The sequence below is a fragment of the Sitophilus oryzae genome, unplaced genomic scaffold (genome assembly GCF_002938485.1).
Source record: "Sitophilus oryzae breed Bouriz unplaced genomic scaffold, Soryzae_2.0 scaffold_1009_pilon_pilon, whole genome shotgun sequence".
Lineage (NCBI taxonomy): Eukaryota > Metazoa > Arthropoda > Insecta > Coleoptera > Curculionidae > Sitophilus > Sitophilus oryzae.
The window spans coordinates 502,572-525,065 of NW_022145626.1; the positions used below are offsets into that span (position 1 = coordinate 502,572).

A 22,494-nucleotide genomic window follows, 5' to 3' on the forward strand; every position below is an offset into this window, starting at 1 on the left:
AGTTCGATTCCAAATATCTTGACAACCACATAGTATTTTTCCCTTAGTAGTTTTATACAGGTAGGGGGAAAAGTTATTATTCTTCAAACCAGTAAAAACATATGTAGGTAGCGCTCTCTGCAAGTAGGACTCATGTTAATATTGAAATCAAATTTCTCATGTCAAAATACAACCAGACGACAATTTTAATCGAAATATCGTGGGCGTACAGCGAAAATCGACTAAGTCACGTTTTTGGTTGAATTGGATTAAACACACCACTGTCCAGTTTTTCACGGTCTTTATTAAGTCGGCATCCTTATATTATAAGGATGCCGAAATTGGACTTAATGAGTTTTTCATGTTAAAGACCGTGAAAAACTGGACAGTGGTGTGTTTAATCCAATTCAACCAAAAATGTGACTTAGTGGATTTTCGCTGTACGCCCACAATATTTATATTAGTTCAGAACTTATTTGGAATAAATCAAAATAAAAATGAAACTTCTACACCCTGTATCTTCCAAACGAAGCATTTTAGGACATTAATTTATACGAACTTTTTTACTTATTTTTATCAGCAGCGTACACTGCCGCAGTTTCCCGATTACAACTCGGACCACCCTGTATAAAAATTAAACTTGAAATTGTTATTTTGTTTATTTAATATTTTCCACATTTGAGCGTCTTTGTATTAATAATGATGCGTATCCTGATATGTAAAACTGAATCACTAATCATATCATCAAAATGACTTGTATACACTATGACATTTTTTATATCTAAAACGTTTTGTTATTAAAAATAAAATATTTTTTTTGTTATGATTCTAGCTAACTAAAATTACTAGTATATAACAATTTGCTGGTCCAAGTTTCCTTCTGTATGGAATACTAAGCTTTAAATTAAGTTTTTTGGGCCATATAACATATTTAATGAAGAAAAATCATGAATCAATAGGCAATCAGTAACCTTAGAAATGACAAAATGATGACAATTTATATGTAAAATTATATTGTGCCATTGTCGTCATTTTTAAGATACCATGACAAAAAATAGTCATTAATTTTAGCTTAGCCGTTAACAAACTTATCTGTAGATGCTATAACAGATACGTAGAACTCAAAATTTCATTTGTTTCTTATACTTGCATAATTTTAAAAATACCTATGATCTAAGAAACGGCGCCCAGTTGTCTTGGAAATGATCGGTCGATGATATTCTCTATATAATTCTATATACAAAATGATAGCCATCTTCATTTTCAAGCCATCTTTGACGCCGTCTTTTATTTGATAGTTTGGTATTAGATGTATTTTTAAAATTAAAAAAAAATAATATGCTAAGTTTTTTAATATATCATAAGATATCATGAGAGACTTTGACAGATAAACAATTCGTATGAGAATTTGTTTAACTGTCAATGTCTAAATTGCACTTGACATTATACCAATCTGGTCATCGAAACTGTGTGCTCTGGATTTTAAATTGTAATACAGTGATGTAGTCAGCTTCATATAAAATCAAATAGATAAAAGTTGGGTTGATACATTTCTTTTATGGCGGTATTGCCGGATTTTGCATTAAAATTTCAAGCCGCACAAGGAGGCGTTTACGAAAAATATTGCATCTAGGGTTGGAATAACTTTATTTTCCCCAATTAGTTACTCATCTTACTACAGCTGTAATAGATTATATTTAGCTTAGATATATTATCTTCATTTCAGTAGTATACATGAAAGTTTTGAAAATAGTTTATTTTTTTTCTACACACATTTTCCTACACGCTTAAAAACCGGCAACACTGTTTGCCGCTTTTTATTTTGTTTCTCTGTCTGTCAACCGGTCATTTATATTTATCTCTGTCGCATGCATTAAAATATAGTACCACACAGATGAAGTGTCCAGGATGGTATAGGTTGGTCAAATAATAGGAGGTCGGCTGTAACTCGTAAACTGTTACGACGGAAGTACATTGTGAAAGGATATTTTAAAACTTACAATGTATTAAAATTAAATACTTAACTGTATTACCATTTACCTTTACTTAAATTAATAGGAGTAAAAATGTTTATGATCTAGCATTAAGAAACTATATCAAAAATAATAATTATTTTAATAATCTTTAATTTTATGGATATAAGAAACAAATAAAATTTAGAGGAAACAAAATTTATGTGTATGCTTAAACTACATAAATACATAATATGTAAATTTTCGATAAAGCATGGCAGTGCGATCTATTTTTAATTTGCGGTCTTAGGCAGTGATTACATTTTTTTTGTATTGTTTCGAAATCATACTGTATCATAAAAATTGACCCAACAGTAGAGATTTTTTTTACTTCTAACTTCATCATAGTGAACATTCTGCTATTGTATTAATATTAATATTAATATGAGAATAGCAAGCTAATCTTAGGCCGATTCTTATGCTTATAAACTTACAAAACATCATTTAAACTTTTCAATTCATCATTAGCAAATAAGCATTATCAAATATCTCATTTGGTATATACAGAGGGATCCTATTTTAAACAAATAATTTACAGTTCTTCTCAGACAAATTATCAACGTTTTGACATTTGTCATATGGTATATGACATTTAGGCAGTGGATACAAATGACCTCTATTATTGTAGGACGCTGCTTTAACGTCTGTATTCAGAATAATTTGAATGGCAGGCAATTTTATTCTGCCATTCAACTATTTCTTAGTTAATACGTTTTAGCAGTATTTAAAAAGATGTGTTCGTTTTTTGTCATATTGGAAAAGGTTACGTTTAAGAATTATAGGACATGACAAAAAATATTATTTCCAAGTTTAGATTGTTTATAAGGTGTTTTTACAGTAAAATATTTAATTATGAAATCACATTACTGCTTTTTGTTCATGTGTGATATATGATGAGCGTGTTTTAGTTTATAACGATTGTTTTATGGGTTTGAACTGAAAATATCTCTAATCGCCTGCTTTTTTATCCAATTAAAATATGATCACCATGTATATTAACTGAGCATAGTTCAAAAATAATGAGCCAATATTGGTTGCGTTAGTTATTTAAAATAAGATATAAGTACTATTTATTGCTCTGACAACTATATACAGCAAATAATTATAATTACATATATAATGGTACAGAATAATTATATTCACAAGTAAATACAATTTTTACAAATTTAATTTTTGATGAGATTTGTTTTATTTTCGTATTTTTTACGCTTGCAAGTATTATTCAGGTCATAATTTAATGTAAAGAAGTTTAAATAATACTCTAGTTGCTGGTCTGTGATGTTTTAAGTCCATCAAAAAATTTGCAAGAAACGGGAAACATTTTATTATGTTATAAAAAAAGTTTATGCGGAATTAATACAGGATGAAAATATTTTTAAATATGTAATAAGTGGTGTTAGATGAATAAAATATAAAGTAAAAAGTGAAAAGTACAGAGATGATCTCTAAAAAAAGGACTGTATGATGAAAAAAAAACGGCGTCATGTCGGCTTGAAAATATAACGATCGATGACATTCGCCCATAAGTTTACGTGTAAAATAGCGACTGCCATGTCTAAGCCAAATCTGACGCCGTCTTATTTCCGTCGTATGGTGTTATAAAAGAAAATTGTTTATGTTTATTAATTCGTGTTAATATACAGATTGTTAACTGGACAGTTACTTATAGGGGAACAGAATGGCAACACTGCCTATTGAGAAACCATACACTTATAGGGTTTTCTGCCGACTCATCCCGTCGCGTCGTCTATCGACGAGCGGGCCGAGGTTGCTATATTTCAACCAGCTATATTATATTCTTTCTAAAGCTGTTATCGCGAGTAATAAACAAATTAACACCATATACAGGATATAGTGAGTGATGATCGATAATATACGCCATATAATTTTACACAAGTGACAGCGATCTCGATTTCCAGTCCAACTCTGACGCCAAAGAGCTATTGTTTTCAATGCAAAATGAAAATTTTCAAAAAAAAAGTACATTATTTTTATTATATGAATCAAAGCAAAGATAAGAAAGGAGCATATGAAAAAAGTTAGGTCGTGTGCAATGGGGACCTAAAATGGCCGACTTAAATTCCGGTTTATCAGTGCCGTTCTAATTTTACTCAAAATTTGTAAAAATATAATGTTAGGATAGACTTAATAATTTGTTGTGTTATTTTACATTGTTAATAAATGTTAGTAGTTATTGAGATTGTTATAAAAATATATATTTTTAATAAAAAGTAGATATAATTATTTAAAAACAAAAGCATTAGATCCGCTACTGAACTTACTGAAGCACATCAGTCAAATTAACGTATCTAATTTTTTTTGACAAGTAGTAAATAAAAGCGAAATTGCAAGAAAAAATATATAATTAGTTAATTCTAAGTGAATTTCATAAATGATAGGTTTACTACACGTATGTATATTCTTCGTCACTCTTACTAGTAAAAAACTTATTCCATCTCCCTCGATTTTTAATCGAGATCTACTGCACGCTAGACAACCAACTATTTTATAGACTCTTTCGATAAATCGCAATAGTGTCACTGTTAATTTAAGTTCTTGTACAATTTTCTTATAGATTTACTACCTCTAAATAACTACCAGTTGTAGAATAAATAATAAATAACATAAAATAAGCCCAGTAAAGATAACCAAATCCACAAAATTTCAAATCAAATTCAAATGTGTCACATGAAACGTCGTACAGAACTGTCAAGGATCCCTACCCTAGGTCCCCATCTCTGTCATATATGGAATACATGGATAGCATTATGCTCCTTTAATCATTTTATTCGAAGGTTACTGGGCATAGAGATACAAAGAATCAATTCCCCATAAACTTTTTTTCATTGATAAAAATTTCTCCCACCTTTTTAGCCGGCGCTACAGATTAAAAGTTTAAATGAATGTTCCTCTATAATACCTTGGGCAGTTTTTGTTTATTTTTTTAATAACATTCTGTTCTTATATTCTAGTATTAGATAAATCATAGTACTCCGGTAATTCCCAACCTATTTTTTAGCAGTCAGAAAATTTATAAACAACAGTTAACGCCGTGTAAACTTACTGAACTTCGTTCTCCTCTATAAAATTACAATATTTCTCGTACAGCACCGTAAGTACTTGCTCAAATTTACTGTGCCTATCCTGCGCCGAAGCAAATGCTCCTCTGCTGCCCCACAGGAACTTCAGGTGGAATTCTGTTTTAAACATATCCAACGTCAATTCGTCCAATCTTGCTTCATTAAGTACTATCTCAGCGTTTCTTTGGTAAGTATGGTGCAAGTCCGTGTACTTTCTAGAAGCTTGTAGATGATTTAGTAAAGTACTGAGTCCGAAGTCTTGAGTGTTTGACTCCCAGGGGCTGAGGCAGCTCTGTGTGAGGGTCGTTTGGTTGGAGGCGTTAACGAAATCTTGTAGATCTCTTTCGAGAAGTAGTATTAAAGGTAGTAAGTGGGGTATTGTAGTATTAGGAGCTTGAGGATTTGAGCAACTGTTCATGTTCTTCAAGGTTGGGCGGAGTTTGGCTTCGAAGTTGAAGGCCGAGTCGGTGTGTTTTTGGCGCAGCATGTGCCACGTCGTATCTAGTCGTTCGATCTAAAAAAAAGTAGACAAATACTATAGTAATATCATTTTCTATACACGGTGGTCCGCGTTGTATTTTGTATGGAATTTTCTGTTTGTTTTAAGTATGCTGAATTGATTCAGAATAAACTTTTTTTCAAAAAAAATCGAATAATAAGAATATAAAAAATGTTCCTATTGGAAACTTTTTGGTGGCCACTGTATATTTTGTGTAACTGCGAAAGTGCTGTTTATATATATACGTACGTACCTGAGGCAAGCAAAGCCCTAACATGATTCCACAAAATCCAAACAAATTGCCCAACGCTGTTTTCGTATCGATCGCAATTTCTATCCATTTGTTCAATGTTTCCGTTCGTTCCGTTACATCGGGACAAGTTAGAATCGTTACTGCCACTAACAGTTTCAAGCATTCGGTTCTGAAATTGAAAAGAATGGTATTAGATAGGTACATATCTTATATTTTCGTATAATATAAATCAAGGAATACATGTCTGCATTTATATGACGAATATTTCCGGGAAGATTTTAAATTTAAAATCCTTAAAATATGACACACACTTTGAACGGTTTTTAGTCAAGATATCGAGCCTTTTTGATTATTTCAAGATTTTTCGATTTAGTAGCTTTTCAATAGGTAAAATCTGTTCGACTGGTTAAAGAGAACAAAAAGTTTTGAGCTCGCATATCCATAGTATGAGGAAATAGAGTAGCTCCACTCTCCTAAATATTTTTCGCAGGGCGGACAAAATTCGGTAGATTGTTGGCAGCATGTAGAGCGCTTCAGTTGAGATCCACTATTCGGGTTACGAGGTTTCAGCATGGTCCCTGAACAGAGACGGATTAAGGAAAATTTTAATGAATTTTGAGCCTTGAATTTTTACTCCCATCGCGCATAAAGAAGTTTCACTTCAAAAACAAAATAATGATGTATCCCTGCAGCAATTTTTGCGGAAGCTTACGAAGCAACTAGCCATTTACTTGACTGTCGAAGTCTAGAGAACATTACGAAAAAGTGTGAGAAAAACGGAGGGTAATGTAAATAAATGAAGATGTTATCTTTTAAAACATGAAAAAAATAAAAGCAATTTCATCCATGTGGTTAAAGCATTCCATGTTTGTACCGAATTGTCTATTAATATAAATGTTAATACTAATGGTAATAAATAAAATAAAAAAATCGTTATATCAATATTCCCCTAGTAAAATAAAGTTATTTTTTTTCAAACGTCACAAGAGTATTAGTTTTTGCGACGTGATTGTCAATATAAAAGAGTCATTATAAGCTCTCGGCATTAAAGTAAAGTACTTTTACGCCTAAGCCAAAGCCTAATCATAAAAATACGAAAATTATATTTATATACCGGGTGCGTCTCAGAAGTGGCTCACCCCTATAACTTTTTTATTTTTTCAATTAAAAAAACGAGATTTGGTATGTTAGTATATGACATAAATTAGGATTGATTGACGTATTCAATTTCGTTTTCGGTCACTTCCTGTTTCACCGGAAATGACTACAACTTTTGATTTTTAAACGGCACCATCGGTATTTTTTTTTACTTTAGGTATTCGATAGAAAATGACATTCTGAATTTAAAAAAATAGTGTTTTTAACACAGCCATGGCACTATAGATTGAATTTTAAAATAAGATTTTTTATTAAGCGAGAATGTCAAAAGTTGACATATGATATGTCATTCTATTCGGAATGTCATTTTCTATCAAATAAAGTAAAAAAATACCGAGGGTGCCGTTTAAAAATCAATAGTTGTAGTCATTTCCGGGGAAACAGGAAGTGACGAAAAACAATTGAATACGTCAATCAATCCTAATTTATGTCATATACTAACATACCAAATCTCGATTTTTTATCTGAAAAAATAAAAAAGTTATAGGGGTGAACCACTCTTGAGACGCACCCAGTATAGAACAGGTGCGGGAAAGTGAAATAGCAAAAACAAAATAAATTTTTCAAATAAAATAGTTCCAGCCCCGGTCGCTAGTGCAAATTTTTAGGTTAGGAAGTTGCTACTAGATATTGCCAGATGACGTTAAATCAGAATTTTTTTGTAGTTTTCATAGTTTCAAACGGCCATTGTCATACTATTGTAAAATTCTCAAAAAATATTGTCGTCATAACGCCAATCATATTATAGAATGGTTATCAAAACGATTTTCAAAGTATAATTTTTACTATATGTATTTTAATTAGACAATTCTTTTTGTTTGTGGCAGTAAAATATAATGTAAGTCTTTTATTTTGTCCATCATTTAAGTACCTACATATTTATATTTACTCCATTTACAAAACTTTGGGCGTATTACGTTGGTCTTTTTATATTTCAATAAACGACGCTTATATATTTGACTTCTATTTTTTTATGTATAAATTTTACTATTAAATTTTATTTCTTGCACAACGCATAGTAAAGTTTTGCATTAGATTTGTTAATATAGTGTAAAAAATAACTTTTAAGCTGGTTTCCATATTTAAAACGATAGTTTCAAGTGAAATTATATAAATGAGCGTATTTAAATTCTGACCCTTACAATAGATGGCGCCACTAACATGGAACCATTTTTTAGTAAGGCACTTTCCTTTCTTTTTCTTGGTATATTCTTTGATATAGAATATTATTAAACTGACATAAAGTATCAAATTCAACGAGCCGCAACCATAGTTTCTCGATATTATAATTACCTTGATAATTACTTACAATGTGTTACCTTTAAATCTTTTTATATTATTTGGAACGTTTAAAATTGTTTAAAAAATTATTTGTGACCTTTGAAAAAAAATAGCAATCTATTCGGAGTAAAAATGTCTTTCTGTGTCTTGCCTGTAATGTCAAGCGTACAGCGCCGCCACAAAAAGTATCATTTTTACTCCTAATAAAACAATATACTATTATCCCACCAGTGGATAAAATATCACTTTAATAGCTTAACATGTGTGAACAAAACTCCAACCATTATTGTATGACTCTGGATAAAAAATATAGCATAGCTTACAATTTTGCGGATAAAAAAAGTCCAATTATTTTTTTTTAATTTATAAAAATATCATAAAGTGTTTTGCCTGCACTGAGTACAAAAAAATGGGACTAAAGTGATTAAAGCAAAGCCAATTATAAAGAGCCATATAGAATTACCTTTCTATAAGGTCGTGTCTAAGAAGGAAGCCGTGAGGTAGAGTGCACAGCTCTATGCCGCTGCTGAGGTTCGTTACGGGCAATTCGGCTTCGAACTTGCCGAAAATTAGATCAAGGTCCGTCTTGGTGAGGTGATTGGCCAGTATTCGAGGTCCGGACTCCTGAAGGGTCATTTTAATTCGTTTTAGCGCCTGGGCGTCCAGCGGCTTGTTCTCGTTGACGGGCAGTAAAAGGGTGTGAAAGTTTTCCAAATCTAATCTGAAAAGTCCAAGAAGTTCTCTTTTCTCTTGATTTATAATTATTATTTATTGAAAAATATTTACTCTACTATTTGGTATTAGTATGTAATATATAAGGCGTCAAGTTGCAAAACCCGTCGTATCGCAAAAACGTTGTTTCGAGATAATACGCACAAACTATTTTAGCAAAGGTTTGGAGCGTTTTTTACAAAAAAACATGTCCATTAAATTGTATTTGGTTTTTCTAGAAATAAGGTCGCCAGATAAGGCTGAATTTGTTGCAGTATGATGCATATTGCGGGTTTTGGGATTTTTTTGCTGTTTGATGCAAAGATATGTGATAAGATAAAGTAAATAATTCCAAGTTAGGATGCAAATAACTTGCATGCTAACTTGGAATTATTTATTAGGTATGCTATTTTATTAAAATTAAGTAAGGATTTCAAATGGATAAGGCGTCTGTAGTAATATTACAAAAAACCTATGAAAAAATGCGGGATTTGCAACAATAATTACAAAAAAAAGCAATTATATAAGACGGATTTTGCTACAGTAACGTAATTTGTAGTGAATTTTACAGGGAATTTTATATAGGAATTGGCGACATTTGCCGCAGTTTGGAACTATGTTTATGTAGAATTTAGGGTCCACTATTGGTCATTATTAGTGATGGGAGTACTCGATTATTGAAATAACCGACATCGCTCGATTATGAACGAGCGATGCAGGTGTCGAGTACCAAGCGACGAACGCAAGCGATCCTAGAATGAAATAAATTGAAATCCGATGACATACTCGATAAAAAGCCGAGCGAATTTTCTATATATATATATATATATATATATATATATATATATATATATATATATATATATTGCAGGTAGCAAATTTATACCTATTACCTATCACCCCTATTACTTTTTTATTTTTTTTAGATAAACAAATGAGATTTGGTATGTTAGTATATATAACATAAATGCATAATAAAATAAATTAGGATTGATTGACGTATTCAATTGTTTTCTGTCACTTCCTGTTTCACCGGAAATTACTACAATTTTTAATTTTTAAATGGCACCCTCGGTATTTTATTTACTTTATTCGATAGAAAATGACATTCTAAATAGAATGACGTATCACATGTCAACTTTTGACATATTCGCTTAAAAACAAATTATATTTTAAATTTCAATCTAGAGTGCCATGGCTGTGTTAAAAACACTTATTTTTAATCAAGGAGCCTTGGAAAAATAGATTTGATCGTCTAATGTTTTTAGTGTCTTGCCCTGGCTGGTTAAAAGACGCCCAAATCGTATTTTTTATCATATCTCAATTTTTTTCAAATGGAAAGAGGGTGGCTCATTAGCATATTTCGAAAAAGAATTCTTTACGAATAATTTAATACCACTTGGTACTTCGAGTCAAATTGTCGTTATGAACCGCATGTTACAATTTCAAATAAACCATATGCGAAAATGTCAAAAGTTGACATGTGATATGTCATTCTATTCAGAATGTCATTCTACCGAATAAAGTAAAAAATACCGAGGGTGCGATTTAAAAATCAAAAGTCATTTCCGGTGAAACCGGATGTAACCGAAAACAATTCAATATGTCAATCAATCCTAATTTATGTCATATACTAACATACCAAATCTCGTTGTTTTATCTGAAAAAATAAAAAAAGTTATAGGGGTGAGCCACTTTTGAGACGCACCCGGTATATTTATCCGTTGCGTATCTGAGGGACAAAATTTTACGGCCTACATCGACAATGCTTTGAAATAAACTAAATCAAGCGATCAAGCGAATCGCTCGCCGCCAAATACGTTTTAATAAAATATACGGAGAGTACCGCTTAAATTCCTGTCCCGATGTTGAAGGATGGCTATAGAATGTCAATGCATTTCCCACATAAGTCTATCCTTGTTCGGGAGGAGGTTTTCTGCGCTTGCTCGATCTGTAAGCACTTTGATTGGACAGTTCCAAATCATATGATATGTTTTGTTTTGGTTTTATTTATTTTAAGTTGAGGTTAAAGACGTTCTAATAATTGAATTAAATCTTTCGAAAAATTGGAAGCTTTTTGTTAAATATTCTGAAATCAAATAAGTTTGATAATGTAACATTATGCGCATATTTATCAATTGAGATATTTTAATCGTATCCAACATGTTATGGCAAAACACTTTTTCAACCAAAAGTTTTCAGATATCTTCGATTTAGTTATTTTCGAATGTTTATTTTGTTTATATCTATTACAAACTCAAGGAGCAACAGTTTTTTACAAGTAGTGTTAATTTTGATGCTGGTGCAATACTTCTACTCGTTAAAATAAGTTTATTATAAATATTACAGACATTTAAAAAAATAGGCTATGGAATAGGTATATAAAAATTATTTTATATCTGTCTCACAATGGGGGGCTCCTAGTAGCGTAATAGGTATCTGCAGTGCGATTCTGTAAACATTTCCCTGTCTAGTGACTCATCAATCGTATACAAATAGCATAGGCTCGATAGGAAATTTCTTGCTACAGAGCTTACAGAATCCCATTGCTGATTTCTAAAATTCTTTTTCTAGATAGCTTCCCGCATCGTAAAAACTCCTATTTTATGGTATGTAATTAGTATTCTGAAGGTATTAAAATATTTTAATATCAATATAGTTTTTTCACTGAAACTCGAGTTAAATCTTAATATACATTATTCATATTGTCGTTTTAGAGATTGTGCTTTTATACTTACTATTATGAAAATTTACTGAATAAAATATATAGTTGCAATCCTTTTACTGAACTCCTTAATTTCTTGTTTTATGAGGGGATAATTTTTGCTTATTTAGGTACTAATTTTAATCAGACCATTTTTTAATGAACTCATTTATATTTATATCATATCGTTCTAAGTAGACTTTGTTGTGTTAGACAATTATTATTAAATAAAACGAATGAAAAAAAGTGACAGGTACGATATTTTTTTTTTAAATTCAAAAAATAATTTAGTAAAACCACAATTATTAAGAAATTGTCTTAAAAACTTCGTAGTACAAATTGCATATCTATTTCACTTTTTTTAAAATTCAAAAAATAATTTAGTAAAACCTCAATTAAGGAACTGTCTTAAGAACTTAGTATTACAAATTGCATATCTATTTCACTCGACTTAAAAATTGCAGCAAAACAAAGTATAACAGTACATTTTTTACTGTCTATTGTTTCTTTTACTGCCCATGTATTTATGATCAATAATCAACATCAGTCCTGGTTTAAAATGAAACAAAAGTAATTCTTTATTATTAACATATTTTTTATTAAACAAATATAACTAAAAGTATGTACATATTAAGTTTATACATAAATCAAGCTAGATACAAAAAATATAATTATTTAATTGTTGCATTGTAAATACTCTTTATATTATTATGAAAAAAAACAATAATAATTTACAATAAGACAGTTTGTGTGTAACTGTGTAAGCATTATAATTAGCCTTATGTAGTCTCTATTTTTAGTCTTTACATTATAATGTATTTTTATTTAAAATAGTAAGACTAAATATAATGCTTTTAACAATAATTATTGATTTTTGAATAAAATTAGTTTCGTATATTTTTGTCTTATATTAACATCCCTTTCATTTCTGATTTTGCTTTCATGATACAAACGAACATCGAGAAAAATTTCTATTATTAATTTGGTTAGTTGGCTTCTACCACACAAAAAGCAGTAGCCCATTCGCATTGTTCTATTAATTAAACTACAGCAAAAGTCTTTAAAACTAAATCACAAAATTGTCAATAAACGCACAAAGATTAAAATACAAACGAAAACACAGTACACGTGGAAAACACAGAAAGTTAGAGAAAACACTAATGGCGACTGCCCAGTCCAAACTGAAAACAAAATCCACGCCGACGACGCGTCCAAAATAAATCGATAACCCATCTCGACACCATTCGGCCAATAGAAAAGTAGCATTTCGGCGCATGTGCATTACATCCATCTACTGAACAAGGATGGACTTATGTCAAACTCGATCTTCTGTCCTTCAATACTGGGACATAAATTCTCTCATTGCTCTTATGGGGAGGCCGCAGTATATTTTAATTAAAACGTATTTGCTCGCCGCTTACTACTTGCCGTTCGTTATCGAAAGAATATGTGCCCTGCGCACGCAGCTTACTGCTTGGCGCTTGGCGTTAACGAGTACTTACAACATGCGACGGACAAAAAACCGTATTTTTTAAATACGAGCGATATTTCGCTCGAGTGATCACTCAGTTATTGCAATCGCTTGATACTCGAGTATTCGATTATTGAAATTAATCGGTTTTTACCATCACTATAGTCATTATGTCATTAGGCCATTTTAAAAAAATGGATAAGGCGGGTTTTGCAACTTGACGCCTCATTGTATTGTTGCCGTAAGAAAAAATTCAGATATTTTACATTAAAAAAATCGCCGATAGGGATACTATTTTTAGATTAAACCTATTTTTTTGCAAATAAAAAATACACTTGCACTTACCTACTACCGAACTTTACAGGTTGGCTTTCTATAAATTGAAGAAGTTTTTCTTCTGCTTCTGTACAATCGAAATTTTTTAACGTTGTGGAAGATTCAGAATTTACCATATTGTATCGAGGATTCTTAATGATTACACCTAAAAAAGGAGAATATAAACTATTGTGTTATTATATTTTTCACTATAACAATATTTATTAATAATAAATTAAGTATCTAACCCATATCCAACGTAAGTAGGGACGATTTCGACATCTCAAACTGACAAAAAATTCTATATTTGAACTATGGAGGGTAGAGATGAGGAGAAATATCTCTTATGAGGAAATATATCCCTTATGACCACTCTTTCAAATAAAGATTTGCAAAAGTGGTCACAAAAATGGGAAGAATAAGGGTTCACCAAATGATCACAGTGGCGCTAACGACGCATAAATCTAAAAAATGAAAAGTAACCATAGATAAGAGAATAAAAGTAACATAACCAAACATTACCCAAAAAAGCTTTGTCTTTATTTTTTAGAATATAAAACAATTATTTTTATATATTAGAGACCCAGTCTATTGCTGCTAAATAAAAATCGATATATTATTTCATGTGGCATGAAAATAAAATTTGTATTTTTTGAAACCTGCGCCTTCACGTCAAATATTTATCTCTTTTGAATCATTTCCTGTTCTAAAAATTTTCGGCGCATATTTTAAATTTTAGGTTTTTGCTACAGCAGCGCCATCTTAAGTCTTCCCTTTTTTATGGCCATTTTTTAATGCACGAAGATATTTATTTTCTCCTTACCTCTACACTCCATACTTTGAACTCAACGACGGACAACTTCACTTTCATACTTTCTCTCGCCCCTGGTTTGATAGACTATAGATAACATTAGTAGATACTATAGAATATAAAATGTGATCAAAAAATATTATCATTAAGCTTGTTTTGCTTGTATGATGAAAAATAAACAATTGTAATGGGAAGTTCCACTAGATTTTTAACTGTCAAAGTCAAAGCCAACTGAACCATAAAAGTTTTTTGTTCATACGGTATGTACAAGGACAATATAAAATCAATATTACTGTGAAATACAAATTAAACTATTTAATGTTAAATAATTTTAGTAATAGTATTTATTCTATTCTATAAATCAATTATCGGTTAATTTTAACTTATGTCATAAAAACATTTATATTTCTAAAGCTGTACTTCAGATTGAATCTTTACTTAATTTTTATGCATTACAAGAGATTTGATCTACTGCAACCCATTAAAAATATGATCTATATTAGGTTTTTAATGGATGGGTTTATATTGGATCTACTGCAAATCTTTGAAACGTTTAAATCGATTAAAAATTTAGTTTTTACTTGTTAAAAGAACTAAATTGTTCAACAAGTGGTTTTCACAGAAAAGTAGGAGTTGGTGGCGGGTGTAAAATATAATTAGATAAGTTAGCAAATCTAATTACATTTTTCGTATTTTCGAACATGGTAAAAGATAAATATGTCGTCTATAAAATTCGCTAAAAGAGAGCTCTATACAGCTGTTTGTGAAAGAATTAACACACACTATAGAGACCGCAATAAAAATACCTAAGGGCTCAAAAGATCTCTTTAACTACATCAGATTTAACAATGCCTTAAAGTCAATAAAAAGTAAAGTTAAGAATCAACAATAAGATAAAATTTAGAAGAATCTTAAAAGCTTTTTCCGATAAAAAGGAAAAAAAATTGAAACCCAAGGAACGACTTTGGGGACCCTATATAGTATATATGTGCATGCTAACCTGCCACAACAGATGTATTTTGAGAGAGCTTCTAAGTTGCGGTGATGACATCGCGATGCGAGGGAACCGTGACCGCCTACTACGTTTCGGCCTTTTGTCTTTAGGTATGCAATTCTTCATCATCTTGTCATGACTTGTTATAACTTACTGCCTAGAGAGTTTATTCATTTAAGGTCTCTGTGTGCCTCTGTACTTATAATTTTTAAAGAACAAATGAGATGGATATACAGAGTTTGTCGAAAATGGGAAACGCACCACGTTTAAAGGAAGATCAAGGACGCAATTTATCATTTTACAGAAAAGAAAAACTACAATCACAGATGCAAATAGAAAAAAAATAAAATTGTGACTAAAGATGTATCGATTAATACTTGTTATTTTTCAAATTAATTTTTCAGATTTATTATTATTATAAACATTGATGATTGATGATACTCACCACTTCCTTTGGGGAGATCTCCCGTATCCCCAGCTGCCGAGCTTAAGGCGGAATCGCCCGAACCGTTGCCGGAATCTGACCCGCTGGCGTGATACGATGTCACCCGTTGGAGGCCGCCGTGAGTAGGGAAGCCCAGCGCAGAAGAATCCACTGATTCCGCCCTGGAAAGATAAGGCATGCGCGATGGTTTGGGTGGAGGGGATTCGATGCCCGAATCTGCTGCGTCGGTGCCCAGTCGTCGTTCTGCACACGGCGACAGGGTCGGATCGCTAGTTATCCTAAGAGTTAAGAAAAAAAATGTAGATATAACAAATACACTCCAATGCAAAGAAATGCAACAGAAAAAAATTTCGTCAAATTGACGCGCACTCCCCACTTTGCTGTATCTCGACTGCCGTCCGTTATCGATAGTTGTCGAAATAACTGAGATTTTTCATTAGTTGTCTCTGATACTAGTTATTTTTTGGAATTGCTTTGAGCCGCATATAATTTCGTGGCGATGCAGAGCACCGACTTCGTGCCACAAAAGATCGATCTCTACATGTCGTTATTTTATATCTGTTATTTTTTAGAAGTAGCAATGGTTGTGCGTTATATTATTTCTAAACAACTGTTATGAAATAACAGATAGTTAAATAACAACCCATCTCTAATTTAAAGTAGGCTTACCTGGAATTTCTTCCTAAAGTGTTGGCACTGTTAGAAAGCGACAGTCTAGTGTTGTGGGTGGTGCGCGGTAACGAGTGCGTTGAAAATTTCAATCCTGAACTGACACTTTCCGATCCTACCGATCTGGTCATCAGCGGCGACTGAATGACGCCATCTGCGCTGTTGCATTTCTCTTGTGACATGCGGTTAACTTCTGAAGGCGTGAGTGACTGAGATCGTTGTTTCTTAGATGGCAGCCTGGAAAAGAGGAAATTTTGGTTTATTGTATTATCTTCTAAAAAATAAAGTGTATTCGAATAGTTTTATTTAAGTATTTTTTTCTTGTTTCTCTTTGTGTTTTCTTACGACGCGAGGGGAGATCTTAAATTGAAAACCTCCTGAAAAGTTAAGCATTTTTTTTCGGTTAGGCAAATTTGTTTTGGTAATATAAAGCCACCGACAAGCTAATTTCCGTTTGGATTCGACGTAGTGGAGTTTACAAAAAATATCCTTTGATGTTGTGGATTTATCTTGATGTGGCAAAAAATATAGGTTTTTTTAAAGATATTGCCTACGTATTTTATAAAAGGATTGAAGAAGAAGAAGAAGAAATTTAGCTTTCAAGCCGCATCAGCATCAAAGGCTATTTAGCGGCGTATGATCTGCTATTTTAGTTCGGTACAATATTTGACATTTTACTAAACAACACGTTTATAGACAGATTGTATATGTTAACAGTACAGACATTGATTTTGTAAAAATATAAATAAATGGTACAGACAACATAGAATAAAAGAATAAAACGTAAAAATATGTACAATTGAATTAGTAATTGGTTGCCTTAAACCAAAATGTGGCTTTTTAGATACCTATATTTTAGATATATATCCCGATCTTTCCAGAAAATCAAAAAGTTTTGGTTGCTCACTTGTAGAAAAAATAACTGACACATGTCTGACGAAAGATTGCAGGCCTCTCTTAGGTTAATTAACTGACTACATTCCTTAAGGATATGTTCGATAGTTAAAGGATTACTACATTTATCACATAGAGGCGGTGGTTGGCCCTTAAGCAAAAATTGATGAGAAAACCTACAATGTCTAACATGAGTCTGTTAATTACTACGGCTTTGCGATGATCATAACTCGATGTGGAGAAACCACAGAAGAATGTCTTTATGACATTCCAGAGTTTGTTATATATATAGGTTCCTCCACAAGATCCCATTCCAGTTGAACCAGGGATTTGCACGGGCGATTTTTGTGAGCAGACAACCGGTGGAATAAACTGATAACCTATCTGTACCATTGAGACGTGCATTTTTTGCGTAATGATCAGCGCTTTCATTACCGGTAATGCCCACATGGCTAGGGATCCACAATACTGATATATTGGAGCCTAGGCCTATTGTTGCCCTATGTCGCAAATCCATTATATGTGCTTTCAAAGGATGTTGGGGGTAAATATTTTCTATACATAGTAGAGCAGATAATGAATCCGAGCATATCAGCCGAAGTAGGATTCAAGTCATCAGGATTCAGGTCAGCCGAAGTAGGATTCAAGTCAGATCAGGATTGAAGTAGAAATCTCAAACCTATAGTTTAAGCTAGAGATATACGGGGTGTCCCAGGCTAAGCGTGAATTAGAAGTTTCTAGAGAACTACAATATCTAGATCGGAGATTTTTTACACATCATTGTTTTACAACGATATCTACCGATTAAAAATATTTTCAATATGGTAGTACTTCCGGAAATACCGGAAGTTGATAACAACTTTCTTATTTTAAATGTGTGCCTCAATTTTTATTACATACTTAAATTCTCTGTAAAATTCTATGAGTATTGATCTTAAACACTCTATACCCAACATGAACCGTTTTTGAGAAAAAAATATTTAAAATTTTTGGACGAAATAAAATACCCGAGAAAATACCTGTCAAAAAAAATTGTATAGCCTAAAAGTCAAATTTAGTGATTACCACAGCCACTGTGACATAAAAACAAGTGGCTATCTATTTCAAAAATTAAATTGTTCGAATGTCATATAATAATGGCGGTAGCTGTCATGGAATTGGGCGATTAAAAATGATCATAAATCATGGTTTCCAAATGAAAATGTTTTTCAGTTCGTTACTTTTTGACTATAGGTACATGCTCCTATACCTAAATTTTTGTTTTAAATTATTAAGATTTAGTTGAAACCATACTGAAAATATTTTTAATTTTTGATTTATATCTGGCTGTGAAACAATGATATGCAAAAAATGTCCGATCTATATATTGTAGTTCTCTAGAAACTTCTAATGCACGCTCAGCCTGGGACACCCTGTAGTTTCTTAAGGACGCTGAGTCACCCTGTAATAATGTATTTAGAAACAACCTCAGATAAATAAAACTAGTTAATAATAAATTCAATACGATGCGCGATGTCTGCAAAGCTGTAAAGCATTATCTGTAAAGCTGTAAGCTGTTATAACTCAATATTACAATTTTATTAGTACCTACACAAAACAATGAATTTTATTCAGATTTATAGAAATATTGAGTAACAGAATGAAAAAAAACATTTACATCTTGACGTGCATTAATTTAAAGATTTTTTTCTGAAGCTTGGACAAGGGCAAAGCTATTATGAAAAGCCCTTTACACAAGTATATATCAAGCGACTTAGACAGCTCCTTGTAATTTAATTTGAAGGGACGTGAAGAGACCCTTTTCTCTGGTTTTGACGTCTTAAGGGTAAGAATATAGGAAGGCAGTTCTATACAGGGCGAGTTTTATACAGGGTGAGTCTTAAACAAGCAAGCCTGTGAGGTTTTTTTTTGCAAAAAAGATTTTTAAATCTTCCTGTATATTTTAAAAAACTTTCTCAACGTATAATTTGTTAATCTCTGATATTACTACGGTTCCGGCATTAAAAGGGATGCACATAAAATAAACCCGGTGGCACTCAATTTTTTTTTAAATCAAATCAATTTTTTTAAAAATTTTAAACTTGAATAACTCGGTTATTTTGGACTTTTTTATTTATTTGAAAAACGGTAAAGAGAAAATATGTTTCTTTCGTAGAGCTCTATCAGCCCTGAAAATATTTGTACTTATTTAAGACTCATCCTGTATATTGTGAAAATTAATATTCTTTTCAGACTTTTTACGTGAAAAGAAAATTAAATTTCAATACAAAAAATAATTTCACCAAAAAAAAGTCAAAGAAATCAGAAAAAAATTTGTAATTTTTACTAAATAAGTACCGCAAAATCGAAAGAAAAACGACATTGGAAATGACGATCGATGACATTCCCCATATAATTTTGCATATAAAATGGCAGCGATCTTCATTTCATAACTATTGCTGACGCCGTTTTTTTTCGACCATATTGTATGATATAAGGAAACGATATACAGGGCCCGAATTCTGGAACTTCGACATAAAAACGTTATGCTTTTGAAGTGGCAAGCGAAATTAGCTCTTCAGCAGAACGCTAAGCAGGAGATTTTGATATTCTCCTTGCCGTGCGAATCGTTTGGGTAAAACGATGAAAAATGTCAATGTTACGTGAATTTGTTGAGTATTATGGATATGTCATTATTCTTATTATACAAGGGAAATATTGAAGACGCTTCTCAGCATTTTCGATGTTTTGAACAATATTTATAGATGCCAAGTCGTAAATTATCAATTACTTACTGAGGAATTTATAGAAGAAGAATTAGTTTTCACTAAAGAGCAAGAGAACGGACAAAATCGCATTTTTTTCTATTTTTAATGACATTTCGACAAGCAAAACGATCCTTTAAGGTATCTGTTTTCGAATCGCTTAGTAGAATGGGCAAATACGCTAAGCACGTCAAATGATAATACCCAAATCGATAGTCAAGTGAGAGCTAAGCGAAAATTAACGTCGTATACGCTGAGCGTTTTCTAAGTTATAGAATTCGGGCCCAGGTTCAATATTATGCCGGGTCCATACCAAAGCCACAAAAATAAACAGCATTTTGAGACAAAAATAAGACAAACTTGCGATAAAAAATGGGGAATTCTGACAAGGCAAACTTGAGACAAATTGTCCACACCGCAAGGACAAAAAAAAACAAAAAAGTCAAAAGTTTAGTTGTTGCGAATGAGTTTTATTAACCATGTGTGACTACAGTGGTCTCCTACTGTTAGCAGCACACGCCATCCACACTGCGCCGACAACTTGTCGTAAAATATACGAACAAAACATCGACACTTTGATCTTTACTGACTCGAGACGGTACATTGAAAAGTCTCCGAATTTTGAAACAGAACAAAAATGTCGCAGAAATGTATTGGATTTGTCACAATTTTGTCGTCAAACATGAATGTTTTTGTCTGTTTGGTCTGGACCCGCCATTAGAGAGGCGACTATAGCTCAAGAATTCTTAATGATAATAGAACATTTATAGATAAATCGGTCAACGAAATCTGATTGGTAATAGACGTAACAGCACACATTTCAATTCCCTCCCTGAATATAGTTGGTAATAAAATAAAATAAATATTTCGTTTTACCTTGGTGGTCCATCCCTCCTAGTAGGCGAACAATTCGGCCTATACCCTTGTAAGGGACTATGTCGGTACTGCATCGTTCCGACAGGTGTCGTTGCCGGCGACGAAAGCCTGCTTGATGGAAGAGGTGTTGGATATTTCGAAGCGTAGAAGGAAAGAGGGTACATTCTGTTAACTGGATTTTGAATTTTCGCTTCCGAAGCTACCGTAATAGGTTTCCCTGATCCTGAAAAAAATGCAAATGGTATACATACTTTAAAATAACCATTCTATTTTAGGGGATTTTAAATAATTTATTAATTTTCCATTCCTTTTCTAACCATGATGCTTATATGGCCATAAGAACGCGAAGTTAAGTATTGAGGATAAGCAATTTAGTGTACTCTAAAGTAGTAGTCTGTAGAACTAAGGGTTTCAACCTAAATTATACCTATATCTACTTTTATTAATTTTTATATTTGTATAATAATTATTCATAATTGCTGAATGTATGATATACATTTTTTTAAAAATGAGTATGTTTTAAATTCATTAAATTCATATAAAATAACATCAATATTATATAAGATATAACAGAAATATTCAAAATTTCTAATAAATTCGATAACTTGTGATTCTTCCTAAAAATAATCTCAAGAGTTATTCACATATAGAGCGTATACAAGAGGTATTCACACGAAGAGCCAATTAGTTAGTATTAAAGAGAAACATTAGCTGTCCATACACGCAACATTTTTTTAAATGTTCAAACCTCGCAGGCCGATTGACAGGACGCTCTGCATATGCTGCCAACAAGCTGTCGAATTCTGTCGGTTGTTCAAAAATATTTGAGGGAGTGGAACTACTATTTTCCTTATACTATGTTATTGTTTAAAATGTAAAAAATAAACTTACCCACGTAGAATGTTATCAAGTCCTGTACAGTGTCGAAAGCTTCATCTTCAAATTGATATTGTATCCTTTCATATACAGTGTCCGGCTGAAGAAAAACTTTGTTGATGACAAAATGCAAGGGGTGGCCTTTTGTGCGACAAGTGAGAACATAGTTTCCGGGCTGCGATGTACAGTCTCTGATCTTGAATGAAATTAAAAGTACACTCAGATGCAAAAAAAACGCAACGGAGAAATTTTTGGTTAAATTTAAAGTGTTATATTTTATTTTTAGCCCTATTTTCATGATTTTTTTTAGCAAACTGTATATTTTATATCAACTTTAATTCGTAAACTAAGTTTTTTTTTATAAACTTTAGTATTTGGCATATTATACAGGGTTAATCGGGGGATTGTTTTTTTACCTTAACTTTAAAACACTCTGTGCAATAATTTCGTGTGTAATTTTTCCTAAAATATAATTTTACGGCCAGAACCATGACTCCTGAGCATTTTGTATTTTGATTCATGTCAATACATGCTTTGGTTAATTTTTAAGAGCGAAATGAACTGATCACGATCAATTTGCAATTTTTTCAATTATCATTATTTTTTTACGTTTTTGTTTAATATGACGAGATGGTTTTGGCCACTATTGTCGTAACGTCGTATTACGCTGCATTGGATACTCTATACTAAATTTAAAAAAAAAACGTTAAAGACTAACGATA

The 22,494-nt window shown here is 32.0% G+C and overlaps 1 protein-coding gene across 5 annotated transcripts in view; it reads right to left on the minus strand.

Moving 5' to 3' along the window:
* Positions 1-1,756: 1,756 nt before the first annotated feature.
* LOC115891936 (SH2 domain-containing protein 3C) overlaps positions 1,757-22,494 on the minus strand; it is a 236,290-nt gene continuing 215,552 nt past the window's right edge. For all 5 annotated transcript variants that reach the window (XM_030912550.1, XM_030912556.1, XM_030912564.1 and 2 more), the window contains 8 exons: positions 21,788-21,968; positions 20,897-21,119; positions 16,383-16,619; positions 15,714-15,991; positions 13,494-13,629; positions 8,726-8,983; positions 5,824-5,992; positions 1,757-5,585 (listed from right to left, as the gene is read on the minus strand). In XM_030912550.1, the coding sequence (XP_030768410.1) occupies positions 5,052-5,585; positions 5,824-5,992; positions 8,726-8,983; positions 13,494-13,629; positions 15,714-15,991; positions 16,383-16,619; positions 20,897-21,119; positions 21,788-21,968 (2,016 nt within the window). In that variant the 3' untranslated portion in view covers positions 1,757-5,051. The remainder of the gene's footprint in view (positions 5,586-5,823; positions 5,993-8,725; positions 8,984-13,493; positions 13,630-15,713; positions 15,992-16,382; positions 16,620-20,896; positions 21,120-21,787; positions 21,969-22,494) is intronic.